At 40.6% G+C, this 16,274-nt stretch overlaps 2 protein-coding genes and 1 long non-coding RNA gene across 4 annotated transcripts; all 3 read right to left on the bottom strand.

The window, feature by feature from the left end:
* Positions 1-146: 146 nt before the first annotated feature.
* LOC136442596 (uncharacterized) lies at positions 147-7,206 on the bottom strand. The gene is made up of 3 exons (XR_010757033.1): positions 7,020-7,206; positions 824-975; positions 147-196 (listed from the first exon to the last, which is right to left on the bottom strand). It is a non-coding gene; the product is annotated as an uncharacterized lncRNA (long non-coding RNA).
* A 204-nt stretch (positions 7,207-7,410) lies between these two features.
* On the bottom strand, positions 7,411-8,565 carry LOC136442113 (tyrosinase-like). The gene has a single exon (XM_066438738.1). The coding sequence runs from the start codon at positions 8,563-8,565 to the stop codon at positions 7,411-7,413; it is 1,155 nt and encodes a 384-aa protein (XP_066294835.1).
* A 1,877-nt stretch (positions 8,566-10,442) lies between these two features.
* On the bottom strand, positions 10,443-16,274 carry LOC136441713 (adenylate kinase 8-like). Of its 2 annotated transcripts, XM_066438152.1 has the most exons (15): positions 16,145-16,274; positions 15,690-15,774; positions 15,119-15,187; positions 14,753-14,802; positions 14,395-14,508; positions 14,072-14,140; positions 13,847-13,928; positions 13,379-13,450; positions 13,067-13,181; positions 12,758-12,843; positions 12,500-12,631; positions 12,204-12,293; positions 11,776-11,917; positions 11,558-11,638; positions 10,443-10,806 (listed from the first exon to the last, which is right to left on the bottom strand). In XM_066438152.1, the coding sequence occupies exons 1-15, from the start codon at positions 16,265-16,267 to the stop codon at positions 10,563-10,565; spliced, it is 1,554 nt and encodes a 517-aa protein (XP_066294249.1). In that variant the 5' UTR covers positions 16,268-16,274; the 3' UTR covers positions 10,443-10,562. The 2 variants fall into 2 exon arrangements, with proteins under 2 accessions (XP_066294249.1, XP_066294250.1); XM_066438153.1 differs by lacking the exon at positions 15,119-15,187.

The raw sequence follows: 16,274 nt of genomic DNA, 5'->3' as shown, positions 1-16,274 counted from the left end.
GCCAAGAATACACAAATGATGCCTATGCAATGTGCCAGACTACCAAAAAGCGCTAGCTTTTGGCCAGTAGCTCCGGAGATGGCAGGCTTAGTTCTCACGGGTGGGGCAATGGTAGCAACAATGCTGACTGCTCTAGGCGCATTACCACACTCTCCCAGGTCAGTGTTGCCCGGCTCTTCATCACCATCAGATTTACCTTCATAAGAAATATTGTTTTACCATCTTGAAAATAGAAAAGGCGACTGGATGAACACTGTAGCTGTAAGTTGGTATAATAAAATTGTTGAGCCATGTGTTTCTAACAATACAGTATATTATCGTAAATGAATAAGCTTCAAGACGTATTTTTCATTTACAGAAAAACGTTTTCAGTTCAAGTAGAGAGCAAAAATTATCAAAATAAATGCTGTATACTTGTAATGACTACTAGTAAGTTTGGATACTAATTATAGGTTGTAAAGCAATGTGGTTTCCGTATGTTTAATGTGTAACATCTAATTATAACATAATTCCACCAGGGCACATAATTCCGCCACCCTGAAAAGATACGTCCAAACAGATCTCCAACCCAACGTCCCCTAGTATAATGCACTCCTGTATATCTAAACTGTGCATACCTGGGAGGTGCTGCACTAGAGATATCTCAAACCCACTGTTTTTCAAAGTGGCGGACGTTCATGCATACATGTATAACCCGGCGGATCAATGTTACATGTAACCGTTACATTTACAGCATACAACTATGAATGAAAACGACTCAAAACTCAAAAGAATTGCAGAAAAGCTTGCTATGTGTTGTGGAAAGACAGATTACTGTGCTCACCGTCAGCATCTACCCCTTCAAAGTCGTAGCCCAGGTCAGTTGACGGCTTGAATACAGACCCGTGAGTGTAGGGTGGGAAGAGAGGCACGATGTACTCGTCTCTGTTATGGCCCGGTGGTGCGCCATCTAGCGGATACTCAGAAACAGCAGGTCTGTGTTGAAACAAAAAATCTGTGTGATTTCTTCAGTTTACAAACATGGGATAAGTTATGAGATAATGTAGTCAGTGCGTCACCTTTGTCAAACATGTATACAACTTAAGTCTGCAAAACCCATGACAGTACGTATGACTTCCGTTGATGAATGTTAGACATCTAGGTATAGTAGCTAGTATAAAATCTGGTTTGATAAACCTGGTATAAAACCAGGTATAAAGCCTGGTTCTCCGTTTTTTTTTTTGTCCTCTAGTCCCTGACGAAAGGCAGCGGATGCTGTCTGAAAAGTCTGACTGTTTCAAAATTTTATCCAGTTGCTGCGTTGACTTATCACCCTTCCACTAGACGGCGATATCGCTGAACGACCATACAGTGACCAAAATTGCATTTGTGTGACCCTTGATTTCATATAGAATATGGTGAAAGATGTAAAAGCATGATTAAGTGACAACAAAACGCACAATGCGTAAGAAAATTGTTCTTTATCTATGAAATTCGTTGAGCAATCATTGAAATCTTTGTACCTCGCCGCGACCAAGCGATTTGACACGCTAAACGAATTTCGTCGATAAAAAACGAATCTTTTTACGCTTTGTGTGATTTGTTGTCTTTTTAGTCATACTTATACGTTTTGCATGGTATTCCCATTGTAAAGTCAAGGCTAACTCAAATTCAATCTAGGACGCAGCGAGGTCGCCAACGTGTCGCGCGTCCAGTGAAAGCGGGGCTAAATGGGGCCAAAGACACGGACACCGGGTCCAACGTTCTAGTTTGTTTAATGCCTAGTCCTAGGTATCTCAATAATTGATAAAGCCTACTGCAAAACATGAGCTCTCAATATATTAGCGAAGGCAATTATCAACGACGTCAGTGGCTATGCATTTGGCGTAGGCAAACACGATATGCAACGATATCCTCTAAATGTCCTTTAGCTGCACTTCAAGATAAAGTCGAGAAATCAAAGTGGTGGGCGTGAAAATGAAGGCCTATCCCGAGTATGAGTAAGTCAGCAATTACCAGTATGGTGCTAGTCGGAAACACCACATTTACACAGAGCAAACGGTGGAAAACGTTGAGATTGTTTTCAGACACTCAGTTTAAGATGGAAGATAAAGTTGGCTGAAAGTGGGATGTATTATCTTTAAAAGAGCTAAACCAAATTGAGTAGATATAGGAATATTGGTTTACCACAGGTCTCCGCAAGTCCTCTAAAATGAAAAATAGACTCTACAAGAAATATCTAAAAAAATCCTACACTAACAACACTGCATAGTTACAAATCGTACAGAAACAAATTCAACAGGCTGATTCGTAATTCCAAAAGGAAATATTACCAAGACCAATTTACAGCTGAATCCGCTAACATACGAAAAACCTGGAAACTAATTAATGAAATTATGAACAGGGAAAAAGCAACTAATATTCTTCCGAATAAATTTATTGATGGGGAATTGGAGGTATCTGATCCAAAAGCCATAGTAGACAAATTTAATGATTTTTTTGTAAACATTGGGCCCTCTCTTGCAAAAGAAATTGATGAAACAGATATTTCTCCTGAGTCATACCTTTTAAATTCGTACCCACCTATAAGCTCTTTTGAAGAACCCACCGCAACGGAAATCCATGATATAATTATGAATTTAAAAAACGCAGACGAAATAAGCGCCTTGCTCTTAAAACAGATTGTTCCCGAAATTCTAGAGCCAGTAACACACGTTCTTAAGACTTCTCTGAGAAACGGAGTGGTGCCAGCAGACCTAAAAATAGCCACAATTATACCATTGTACAAAGCCGGAGATCCGTGTGTTTTCACCAATTATCGTCCAATTTCAATCTTACCGGCCTTCTCAAAAATCTTGGAAAAATTAGTTTATAAACGGATTGTGAATCACCTTGAAATCAATAATATATTATATGCGCATCAATATGGATTTCGAAAAAAATATTCGACATATATGGCACTCTTGCAACTTGTTGACAAAATCACCACATCCTTAGAAAATAACGAATACACTATAGGAATATTTCTTGACCTTTCCAAAGCATTCGATACCGTAGATCACAACATACTTCTCAACAAACTATTCACCTATGGATTTACCGACTCTGCCCTTCGTTGGCTAAAAGACTACTTAACTAACAGAAAACAGTTCGTCTCTAATAGAAATAATATTTCCTCCCAAAATGTCTTAACATGTGGCGTACCACAAGGATCCATTCTTGGTCCCCTCTTGTTTTTAATTTATGTTAACGACTTGGCATCAGTATCAAATAAATTATTTGCTCTGTTATTTGCAGATGATACAAGCTTATTTATGTCCCACAAAAATGTTGACACGTTAGTAACATCTATGAATAATGAATTGTATAAGATAAATCAATGGTTCAAGGCAAATAAATTGTCCCTTAACGTAAAGAAAAAACTAATTTTATTGTCTCTGTAGGAAGGAACAAGAAACACGATAAAGAAAAGGCTAGGATCTATATCAATGACAATGCTATCAATCAAGTAAGTCACACCCGTTTTTTGGGCATTATTATAGACGAGAAACTTTCATGGAAGAACCAAATTGATTTTGTTTGCAAAAAAAATTCCAGAAACATAGGCATCATAAGAAAAGTCAAATCTTTGCTGTCACGAAACATATTCATGGTTCTTTATTACAGTTTGATTTACCCTTATCTAACTCATTGCAACATAATTTGGGGTAGTACGTACACAACATCCATCAATCCTGTTTACCTCCTTCAAAAGCGCTTTGTACGAATAGCAGCCAATGCTTCATTCACAGCACACACAGCAGCTCTGTTTCGTGATTTAAATGTTATGACTGTATTTGACATCAATAAATTTCAAATTGCCTTATTTGTCCATAAAATTGTCCATAATAGCTCTTCCCTACCTGAACAATACAAAGGTCTTTTAAATTTCAACTCAGATATCCATCACCACTATACGAGACAACATAATCTTTTAAGACCAATTATGACAAAAACTAGTCAAAAACAACATACAATAATGTTTAGAGGCCCCGCCGTATGGAATAAACTCAGCCAAATTCTACAGTCCTCTTCGTCTTTGCCCAGTTTCAAAAAACTTTTAAAGATAGATATCATAGAACATCCTAGTATTACTTTCTCCTGATTTGTTTGTTTTCCTTGTTTTCCACTTTTCCTTTGGTATCTGATGACAGAATGTTTCATATGATTGTTATTTTTGTATAATTTTGACCTATTTCTTTATAAATTGTTATTCATTATAATACTTATTATGTTTACAACTCAAAATTCACTTTGTAGTTCCTATTATTTTCATTTGTTTCATTATGTTTAGCCATAAGTATGGCTAAAGTTTAGCCATAAGTATGGCTAAACATATTGTTTTCTCTCATGTTTCTTCTTCTTCTTCTTCTTCTTCTTCTTCTTCTTCTCCTCCTGTCAAATCTTCAAATCGATTCATCTCTGTCATTTTTTGACCAAATGACCTGAAATTTGGTACAGAGGTAATGTAGGCAAAAACCAATGTGCGTTCTTTTCCTTTTATTGATATTGACATTGAAAGTGATTTTATTGAGGTTTTTAGGCTATTTTAGCATATCTTGGCCTCCTGCGCCCTGGTATTTCAACCGAATGACCTGAAATTTGCTGTATATGTGGCTTGAACAAATATTTAAAGGACTACATTCCCATTTTTGGCATACATATATTCAAAACGATTTATTTTGGGCTTTCTTGACAATATTTGCCACTTCTGTCACTTTCAATACTACATATGACCTACAGGTCATTGACCCCTAGTGCCTTGCACCTGGCCAAGCTGGAAGTTTGCTTACGAGGAGGAAAGACCGGACATAAACATTTAACGTGATTATCGGGAAAACACCATGTTCCCTTAAACTCAGTGGTTAAATTGCAGTTTAGGAAATTTTATAACAGAAAACAAGTTAAATCAATGATTTTGTGAATGTTTATTCTAGCATTAGTTATTCCAGATATTTTCAAACTCCAAATTCTTCAACACAACACGGGAGATCGTTTCTCCTCAGACTGGCGCGACACTCCTGTCAAAATTGATTGATGATCTCTCTCTGCCGCCGACTTCATACATGATCAAAGGCGGGTGGTAGGCGGTGCGCGGGGAAACTTAACATATAATGTAGCGAAGTGTTGCACAAGGAATTCTCACGCTGAGGGGTACATGAAATAATGCTTACAAAATAGACCTCTATGAATCGGGCTACATTCAGTAATGGTAGACGGATTCGGGGCATGCCGCGCAAAACACATGGTCTCACTGGGGACAGGCGTTTTGGTCCCGCACGTTGTCGCAGCGGTGCGTCGCCGCTACGCGATCGAAAGCACGCCGCTGTCTGTCTCGGACCAACACGCGTCTCCCGTGATGTGTAGCGTCCACCATCAGGCCTTCCTACATGTCCTACGTACGGGCGTATGGATCGTAGAATTCGGCAAAAAAGGAATGATTAGGCCAGTAGAGTCAGTCCCCGGTAAGGTCAATGATTCGCCCCTTTGCGCTAGCTTGTAACGTTAAATGAATGTACCCTCTGGTGGCCAAACTTCACTGACAAACTTTCTCCCTATTATCATCATGAGCTTGCGTTAGTCTGGTACTAGTGACTATTATGTACCGGGAATGTTTATCTATCGTACGCCTTGGAAGGAAGTTCAACCATGATAAATGGTCGGCCGTTGCGAAAATTTGGAATCCCATGCTGTTGATTTTCGTGATTGAATCTGTAAGAAAATATATTTTCATGTCGTTCATGTTTTTGGGACGGACGCCGGGACGGGGTGAATTTTTTCTATCATTTTCGTCCCGTTAGTAATGCAAATCGAATCGTGTTGCACAAGAGGCAAAACACTAAAAACGTGGGTCTTGTGGAGTGTTTTGGAGCGGGAAAATGCCGGATATTAGCGGTGCCGAACAGTGTACATCGTCGCGCGCGGGTGACGCTCCGTCAAAACAAATCCGCTGGTGGTCTAGCGCGGCCACCGAAAATAGGCAGAAACACAAAGGAGGACTTAGCACCTTCGTTTATGAGGGCAATTGTGAAAATCTTTTGTTACAAATTGTTCGAACATTGAAACATTTGGATAGATGGTTTGAAACTGTTCTAAATAAAGAGATTTTTGTGTAGTTACGTTCGAAATGTTTCCAACGTATGTGAAATAAGTTCAAACATGTTATAAGTTTCAATTCTAATTGTTTGAACACTTAAGAACTATTGTGACTTAGACATTCTTTTAATCAAAATAGTTCAAACATATTACAAATATTATATTAAAACCCTCTCGGTGACTTTGAATTGACTCAAATATGTTGTTTTTGGTCATTTCCTTCGTCTCCTGTCAAATCTTCATATGTATACTATGGAAAACTTCATTCTTCCCTGGGGTTGATCTTTTTTAATTCAATTTTGAACTGGGTTGATTATGCGCAAGAGTGTAATTTTCAGCGGATATTTTTCGACTGGTTTACATGGAAATGGCACGGAATATCCCATTCATGCAAGGGGAGGATTCTTTAATTATTTCTTTCAATTTTGAGCTGGAATGATTATGAAAAAGTCCATTTTTTAGCAGAAGTGTATTTGTTAATCAATTAGTGGATATGGTTGTGGACTGGTCCATATTGTGTTGAGGTGCTACTGGAAGACTCAATTTTGGACTGGGGTGATTCATTTTTTTAGTGCAAGTATTTTAGAATGGTCCATTGTTATTTTGGGAGAGTCCATTTTTTGCATGGCGAGGAGTATGGCTAAACATGCTGTATTTGCTCGCAAATGTTGCCTTTCTAGTTAGGATTTATGTTACAATTCCAATTTCTTCTTTCGTTAATTTTTCTTAGTTTTGATATAATTTTGTAAAAATTCCATTTGTGTAGTTTAGGGGAGGCCCCCGAAAAGCCTTATAGGCTTCTGGCCTCCCCTGCATGTATTCTTTGGTCTATTTATCTTTGTTTTATATTGTACATATGCAAATAAACAATAAACAAATATGAAAAACCCAGAAAAAGCATCTACTTGAACTTTCGAAGCCATTTTTCGAAGATACGGTCGATGAAGGCGTGATGAAGCCAAAAGATGGGGTCGTTGCCGGCCGTAGGTACTCTACTCACGGTGCCATTCAGGTAGATATGCACGTGGTTGTGGAGAGTGTGGGCCCCGGGCACAACAATCTCTCCATCCGGTCCTGGTAAGGAAAAAGTGGAATTCCTTCGTTTTCGAAAATTGCATAGCAAAAGTTGCTTGGACGACGAGGACAAGGGACGGCAAAAATGCAGAGAGAGGGAGAGATAGATGGATAGAGAGAGAGAGAGAGAGAGAGAGAGAGAGAGAGGAGAGAGAGCTAGAGCTAGAGAGAGAGAGAGAGAGAGAGAAAGAGGGGCGTCAGAATGATCAATTGCACTCTGTGCTACTTTACTCGAAACTCACCTTTTAAATCGGGACGGCATTTGCCGGTTCTTGTGTCCGCGTAGCCTTCCACTAGGTTACGGAAAACGCAGTTAGACGTTTTATCGAAAGGGCTGCTGTCAAACGTCGCAAAATGTAGTGCAAAATCAACCTCCTGCCTCCGAGGTAGCTTGTCGAGTGATTCTCCCCACTTCTCAGTATCCTGTCTTCCTGGGTTCCTTGTCAGCTTCAAAGGTGGATTGCGTCGGTGGTTAGGGTCGCACGGTTTTAATATCCCATGTTGTTTTTCTGCGTCTTCGCAGAGGGCTTCCCATCCTGAGAAAACAGACCCGCTGTCCAGATTCCCATTGTCGTCGTTGGCTCCCACAAAGTCGTTGGTGCAAATGTCACACTGCTCCGACGCCGTCCAGTCCCAGTACGGTAAGGCCCAGTCTGGGTCACTGTTCACCTCCTGGATGAACCGCTCCATTTCTAACAGGAAACCACGATGCCACGTTAAAAAGCCAACGGCATCGTGCGCCATGTCTAGCGCACAGTCGCCATCGACCTTGCAAATGTCATTGTCTGGCGACAAAATCGTCTCTCGTGAGGCGTAGTAGTGCATCCACACGAGGAAGTCATACACAGAAACGTCGACAAAGCTCGGGTTGATCACACTAGTACTAGAATTGACCATGGTGTCATAAAACTCTGTGGCCACGACGTAGTCACTCGTGACGGTCTTCGCTCTGTTTAGGTAGGTCTGGTACTTAACCCTCTCCTCAGACGAAAGGCCTGTGACATTTTTCCGTGCAATGGTTTTGGTGACATCACAGGCAGACCCATAACGCCCCCAAACGCACTTGCTACAGTCATAACCGGAGAAGGGGAATTCGCAGGTACAGGATCGGTTGAAGAACAATTTGGGCCATTGGCTTCGGTCGTCTCGGACCCAGTTCGGCTTGTGGTCATAAACTTTCATGGTGCCATCTGGGATAACATGGCAGCTCCCTCGCCCGGGCCCGCCGCATGGCTGCGTGTAGCCGCCAGGTACAGGGCAACACTCCTTACTCCTCAGGTGATCCACCGTGGTACAGACGCGAGGGAACTGCGCCTCCGTCACAGGTGCCAAGGTGGCTACCGCCACGTAAAGCACGACTAACCCTGCTGTCTGCATTTTACCTTGCAATAACAACCAGGTTTCCTCTCAGGCTACATCAACAGCTTAGAGAGCTTTTTTCTGACTGCACAATAATCTGTAAGGAACTGAGCCGATACGCCTGCGCTTTGTTGATAGAGGTTGGCAAAAGGGCAAAAGCTGAAGAACTGAACCCCAAACATGACTGCCTGGAAAACTGGTCGACAACAAATCAACGCCATTGTTACTATTGCATTGTATACATAGAAATTTAGGCGGACGAAGCGACTGGTATACTTTGGATTGGCCTAGGGAAGTTTCCCACGGGATCAAGAACTCGAACAGCCAATCAGCATCCAGTAGGCCATGTGCGTGCACTCAGGTTGTGACGTTCTGGGAGCGGGCCGCGTTTATTTTCTAGCAGGATTTTGACAACTTTCTCGTAGTTTTTCGTTCCCTCCCGCCCAGCCCCTAGCGGCACCCAAGGTGTGATATAACGGGGGAATCACATGGGAACATAACTTGGGGTTAGGTGTTGAAATCTATCTTTAATTTTCGTGAAATGAAAAAAAAACAAACATTGCAACTACTGTGCCGGCCAAAACACCAGAATGATATGTTAATGTTACCAATTACCCTTAACGATTTAAAGAAACATTCAGCTGGACTGGATTTGGAAATTCAAGAGAACGAATTTAACTGTAATTGAACTGCTGGATATGTCATCTACTTCTAAACATTGTGTAGTTATGAGCAATCTAAGTGATGTTGACAATGAACTATGAAGGTGATCCAAGATTCCTAGGCTGAGTTGGCTCCCTATGATGTCCTTGACGAAGGTTAAAGACAAAGCCGCCTTCTCATCGTTTCCTGATCCTCTATTGTTTCTTTCATCTTCTTTGTCTATAACCTCTAAATTTTCAGCTAACTCATATGAAGACGGTTCTATTCTATAGAACATCCATTTTCAGATCATCTGTGTTTTAAATATTTCATCAATATTGAGATATTCTTTTTTTATATTATCATTGAGAGATCTTGAGATATTCTTTATTTTTTATATTAATATTGAGATATTCTTTATCTAGTTGGTCAAGTATATGAAGTTCACGAATGTCAAAAGAATTTAATGTGTCAAAGTCATCTTACATACAATTTATCAAAGACAGAATATAATTCCAGAGATGTCAATATGTACAAAAATCTGAGTGTAGCAAGTGATAATTAACGATGCAGTACTTTTTGAATTAAACTTTGGAAAGTGTAAAAAGACACACAGAAGCACATTATCTTATTTCAACTTAACATCCAAAGGAAATAAAATGCTACATACACGTATAATCTGTACAGTGTGCTACATACTTTAAAGTAGGAAGGAAGGTGGTAACTTTATATACCACAGTGACCACTCTGCAGCATTCAATACCAGTATAGGTGCGTTTTTGAAATACAATTTGGAAGAGTGAGCCATGAATTTACTTCAAAGTAACTTCACTGTCATGAAAGAAACATTTACACATTTGTAATATGACATTTAGTAGAATGCATATGCATACAATATACATATCATATGCATTTGCAGTATTCTATATATCTTTTCTATTATTGTCATGTACAGAATAGTCTTCATAGGAATCTGTATTGTTACATCTTTAACCATTACCTTTAGAATTGTACTTTGACCGAATGAACTCTAAATATAAACTTTATCACAGCCCACTCCATTATCTATATCGCAGAATAGAATTCAGACAGTTTATTTTAGGGTCTGGACAGAATAAGGCCTGTGTTACTGCCTAGTGTGGAAGAGTTGATTCAAACAATTTTTTTGGTAAAAGCCCAACCGTGAATCTATCCATTCCAAGCTGAGGTGGAATCTAAGTGATGTCGACAATGAACTATGAAGGTGATCCAAGATTCCGATGCTGAGTTGGCATCCTATGATGTCCTTGACGACGGTTAAAGACAAAGCCACTAAGTCTTAGCTACAGTACACTAGGCTAAGATTGAAGTATACAAAATTTGGGTTATGAGGACTAGTCCTCACCATGTTTCTTAGCTAGCGGGTTAACGATCATGCTCTCGATGAACTCAAACACCGTGTGCGGGTCTTGGTCTGCGTTGATCCTCATGGCCGTCTCATAGAAGTCGGCGATCTCCTCCGTGTAGGCGTGGTACTCGATCAGACGTTTCTTCACAGCTTCCTCCTCATCCTTAGGGTGCTGATGCAGTCGAGACTTAACCTCATTGGTCCGTGGAGGATTGTACAGGAAGTGATACCTGTGTTCAGGATGGAACAATGTTGGTTACTGAGTTTTTCAACATATGTATATAAAGCAAATGGAAAACTGATGGATTTATCCTAACTTATCCTAACTAGGTAACTTCAGGAACAGGGGCAGTACTTTGAGTGTGGTGTGCCTTCAGAACCAGGGACAAGGGTACTTTTTTCAGTGTGATATAAGTTCAGCACCAAGGACAGGGGTAGTACTTTCATCATGTTATACCTTCAGCACCAGGGTCAGGGATGGTAGAGAAAGTATGTATCATTGAGCACAAAGGACAGGAATGGCAGAGTAAGTGTGTATCATTCAACACCAGGGACAGGGATGGTAGAGTAAGTGTGTATCACTCAGCATCAAGGACAGGGATGGTAAGTTCGTGTGTATCATTCAGCATCAAGGACAGGTATAGTAGAGTAAGGGTGTATCATTCAGCACCAAGGACAGGGATGGTAGAGTAAGGGTGTGTCATTCAGCACCAAGGGGATGGTAGAGTTAGTGTGTATCATTCAGCACCAAGGACAGGGATGGTAGAGTAAGTGTGTATCATTCAGCACAAAGGACAGGGATGGTAGAGTAAGTGTGTATCATTCAGCACAAAGGACAGGGATGGTAGAGTAAGTGTGTGTCATTCAGCACCAAGGACACAGATTGTAGAGCAAGTGTGTATCCTTCAGCACCAGGGGCAGGGACGGTAGAGTTGGTGTGCTTCATTCAGCACCAAGGACTGGGAACAATGCCACACCCACCTTTCTCCTGTTACTGGATCTGTCCTCCTGAGAACAAGTCTCTCCATCACTGAGTCATTCGGTATGTCCAGGAAGAACACCCTGAGGTAAAACATTACAGATTTTAGCTGCAAATTTAAGTACAAAATGCAAAGTATGTAAAGCACCATCTATAGCAATCATAGTCTTAAATCAGCAGAACAAGATACTGTAAAAATTGAGGATTTTATTTCATCTACCTGTTGGGGTCCAGGTTGGCGTCCTTAAGGCTCTCGGCCTGTTCCCGTGTTCTGGGGAAGCCGTGCATGACCCAGCCGCGGCTCACAGCGTCCAATCGCGACAGTCGGTCACTCAGGACCTTCATCACAAGGTTGTCTGGAACTGAGGGGCAAAAACAAGTCAATGCACTGTTATGGGCTATGGATTTCTTACTGGTTTGACTGTATAATAGGTGAAGTCTTTCAAAAACTTTCATAGTACAAAAAATTATATGGGTAGTTTTGAATACATAATAATTTGTTTCTTCAAATGTCTCCCCAGTTGCTTAGTAGCCAATTTAAGAAAAGAACATCTGTGAACTGGATTGGCAATGACATAATCTTGATTTTTCTCTCCACAATATTTCATCAGGATACACATAGGTTGAGGGGACAGCTGGTTTCCTTACCCATCATGCCCCGCTCCACATATGGCTTGATGGCTTCTCCGATCTTGGTCTCATCAGCAATGGCTTCCTTAATCAGGGCACCACAAGAAACTGCAACAGAGCGGGGTCAACATGATTACAGACCACCTATCTGTACTTGCCAGTTTTAAAACTTAAAGAAATAATGTTCACACCAAACCAAGGGGACAATATTGATCATTGTATATTCCAAACTTGAAATCTACTGTACAATAACCTATAGACTTGTTTGATATGCATCTCAACCATCAATCAAGTGAAAGAAAATCATGACTTACGGTTTACGATGTTGTACTTGTTTGCGATGAGTGAGGCCTGTACGGACTTGCCTGCTCCCGTGGGCCCCAACAGCACGATCCTGGGGGTGTGGGGGGCAGCCGTGCGGGGGGTGCTGTTCAAGAACGTCAAAACTACACAGAAAACAAACAGATAGTGTACAAAAACCATTACACACCAAAGGCTAATCCATACCATTAAAACTCAGCAATTATGGAGAAAAGTTTCAGAAAATCTATTTGTGTTGAATTGGGATTTACCTAGTGCAAGGATGTCAGCCTTGGGTTGATCTGCGTTGATATTCTTGGTGACTTTTGGAAAACATCTGAGGACATCTGCTGTATGCCTAGGGAGAGGAGGAAGGTTATAGGTTTAAGAAAACTACTTACATTTAGGCTTAGTGTTGTCAGTTCCAATGCATTGTAAATTTGGATGATGTAGTTGAGTACCTTCATTTGCTGCTTTACTCTGTCATAAGATGATTATGTCTGAACTACTCCCCCCCCCACACCGCTAAATTTGCCAACTGCTATATCAAATGGATTTATCAATATGCTCATGGTTCTCACCTGTGATACTCGACCAGGTTGTTCACCATAGACTCTTCTGTGATCCCTTCCGGCACAACCAGACGAGACTCAATCTCCGCATTACTTGGCCAATCAAACGTTGTGTGGTACACATCTAGGTTCAAGAATAGTAAAATCACATTGAGTTATGGTTTCTCAATTCAGATATGGAATTGAATATATCTATTCAACTTCTTTCTAAGTACAATCATTTGTATTTGAACCAACATTTTACTTGGAAAGAAACCCATAAATTCTCATTGTTTTTACTGCATTATCAAACTGTGCAATGGACAACATGATGACACACACCTCCAGTCTGTGGGTCAACCCGTTTCCCTGCCACACGCTCAATCAGCACAGTGTCTGGAGCCTCCAGAACAACTGGAGAGAGGGAAAACGGAGTCAGAGAAATGATCATTATTATAATACATGTATATGATTGCAAATGTCATTATTGGATAACTGTAATGTACTTGTCTTTGTCAGCAGGGCTAGCCCTTTGTAATAGCCACAGGCTAGTTGGGAAGCCCTGGCTGTGCGTGCTGAACAGCCAGACCAATAGAATATATATAAAATAAATTGTTATGTGAGATACAACTGAGTTTGTGAGGTACAGAGATGCTTATGATTAGCCTGGGTGCCATCTGATTACTACCAGGGCTCCTACACTTGCTACCAGGGTAGAATTTAGTGTAGGGGCCCTGGCGGTCATTGGACGGGAGCCTGGCTAGCTTATGATGACTATTAGGAAGTAGTACAATACTATTGCCCACATACCACAGTGTTTTGGTGATATCCCCTCAGCCTGGATAGCCTGGGCCTGGTCACGTGTCTGTGGGAACCCTTCCAACAGCCAGCCCTGAAAAATACAAGCATACAGATTCATCTAAATGTAACAACTACATCATGGACAGAAAAGTTTTAAAAAATCATGGAAAAGATTCAATCTGTTATTGCATATTTGTTACAAGTCAAATGTTTTCTAAAATATTTTGCTTTTACCTTCTTGATACAGTCATGGCTCTTTATCCTGTTCTTGACCAGACTGACCCACACTTCCACAGGGATGGACTGTATAGGATGCAAAACACATATTCAATTGATTAACAAGCATCAAGGTAGCATTATTGTGTAATGTGAAATAGTTCCTACAGATATGTTTGGAGTAACATTCTTTCTAAACAGCAATCTTTGGACAATACTTGTTCTTTTTCTATCCTGCAACATTAATCCAAAAATGTTTTATTGAGAAACATCATACGGTTACAATGGTCACAATTTCAAGATGAATTCCTTGAATGAAGACAACACAAAACAGTCCTTACCTCTTCACTCTTGACAAAGTTCCTGGCCTGTTTAGCCACAGGGTTCACGTCATCCCCTACCAGAGCCTCGGGGGTGATGTGAACCACACGGAGACGCTTGCACACCTCTCGGGACTGGTGAGGAGGGGGGAAATAGCAGGTTAGAGAATTAGAGACAACACTGATACTCTTTAAAAGAAGGAAGGTATTAACACATAGCACATTCCTGTTACTAATTTTGAATTGTTTTAGATTATATTGCAGCAACACTTTCAAGGGTTATAGACACAGATATAGGCACTGCTGAAAGGTGTCAGAATGACTTGAACATGGCATACACTTGAACGTTAAGTATGTGAAAATGTCATTGTGTTCTTACAATTGTTCTCTTGCCAGCTGCGGGAGGCCCCAGGATACAGATCTGGGGAACTGAAATGAAATAATAGTGGTGTGTTGGATAGACTAGTCGTGTTAGATACAGTCTAAAGCATTTATGCAATAACTATGAATGAAAGGCAAGCCATGTGAATTTTGATCTTATCACAGTCATAAAAGTGTAATAGGGTGCCATATATTAGCCATTGCGTTGTAAGTCAATATAGTTCCCTGTACTTTCCCAGATCCTATTATCTTGTTCATTTTCATCTCCCTGGTCTGTTCTTAGAAATGAGTGTAAGCTGGCACTATTTCTTCAGAGGATGGCCTGACTAATTACCCCTGAGTACCTAATCACCTGCCTAATCACCTTCTCTCCAAGAGGGGGAGCGTGCTTTCCTGGTGGACGCCACCTTATTTGGGGACTGTCCAGTACCATCTAAAGGAAGTGTGTCATGATGGCTACGTTAGAGTAAAAGTAGCTTTTTCTAAGAAATAATAGATAGGTAGGCAGCTAGAAAATGATGTATAAAAAGGATATAGAATTCATAGACAGTCTGGGGCAGAGATTCAGTGTAGAGAGAAGACAGAAAGAGAATACAGATCTATGTCTCGATACGTAGCAACTTCTGTGTCTTAACCTAATTCCTGCCTGGGCTGTCAGTGTACATCTCTAACACTGTAGCCATACTATTAGTAATGGGAACGGTGGCCAAGGCCAGAACAACTACCCTCACCCCTATAAACATAAGCTTCGCACCATCACTGGTATACTACATTTTTTGCTTTATTGTGAAGAAAACCACCCACTTCATAATGGTGCTATGCGATTTTTACTATGACAACAATATACAACACAGTGTAAAGCTAATTGTAATGATATATTCTGTGGAAAGAGAAACATGAAGAATTATCATATTTATGCTTTCATTTTTCCTTACCATCATCATTCTCCCTCTTGAGGTAGTCGATGATGTACTGTATCGGTTCTTCTGGCTTGTCGATCACAATGTTCGCTATCACCCTCTGTACGGAAGAAAAAAATATGATTTACTTGAACTTCTTGAGGTGACATGAATAATTGTCAATGCTTTATTCACACACCCCCTTTCTGCTGTCTATGTTCATATTTCTAAAACTGTGGATACATTTATAATCTTAAGCCGTAAAACAGTCATCTGTCCCTTGCTTATAAGAATAGATCATAAACATGAAACCTGTGTACAAGAGTATGTATGTATGTGTACATGTGTGTGCATGTTGTTGTTGACAACAGTGTATAACACCCCCTCCCAATTCATTGAATAAAAGGTCGAACTGAGAGAATATGCAAGACGCCACTAACAGTAAATCACATTCAACAACGCACGAAACCCTCACAAACCAATATCCGTACCTTGTAGAGGTCGAAAATGCCGTGTTTCTCGGCGTACGTCCCAAATTGAGGCGGGATACGGAGAGGTTTCTTCGTTTCGTCCATCTTGGATTTCGGAGTTCGAGTTGTGTCCCTTCCCGTCATGCATTGT

Source organism: Branchiostoma lanceolatum, chromosome 9 (assembly GCF_035083965.1).
Source record: "Branchiostoma lanceolatum isolate klBraLanc5 chromosome 9, klBraLanc5.hap2, whole genome shotgun sequence".
Classification (NCBI taxonomy): domain Eukaryota; kingdom Metazoa; phylum Chordata; class Leptocardii; order Amphioxiformes; family Branchiostomatidae; genus Branchiostoma; species Branchiostoma lanceolatum.
Note: the sequence above shows the minus strand (reverse complement) of the source record. Positions and strands in the feature narration are given on the sequence as shown.

Bases quoted from the DNA above. Each gene is read 5' to 3' on its own strand.
- LOC136441713 (XM_066438152.1), bottom strand. From the start codon at position 16,267: ATGACGGGAAGGGACACAACTCGAACTCCGAAATCCAAGATGGACGAA. The intron at 14,141-14,394 runs GTAAGGACTGTT...CATCCTATACAG, and splicing joins ACTTTGTCAAGAGTGAAGAG to TCCATCCCTGTGGAAGTGTG. The intron at 10,807-11,557 runs GTGGGTGTGGCA...TCCTGAACACAG, and splicing joins GATCCAGTAACAGGAGAAAG to GTATCACTTCCTGTACAATC.
- LOC136442113 (XM_066438738.1), bottom strand. From the start codon at position 8,565: ATGCAGACAGCAGGGTTAGTCGTGCTTTACGTGGCGGTAGCCACCTTG.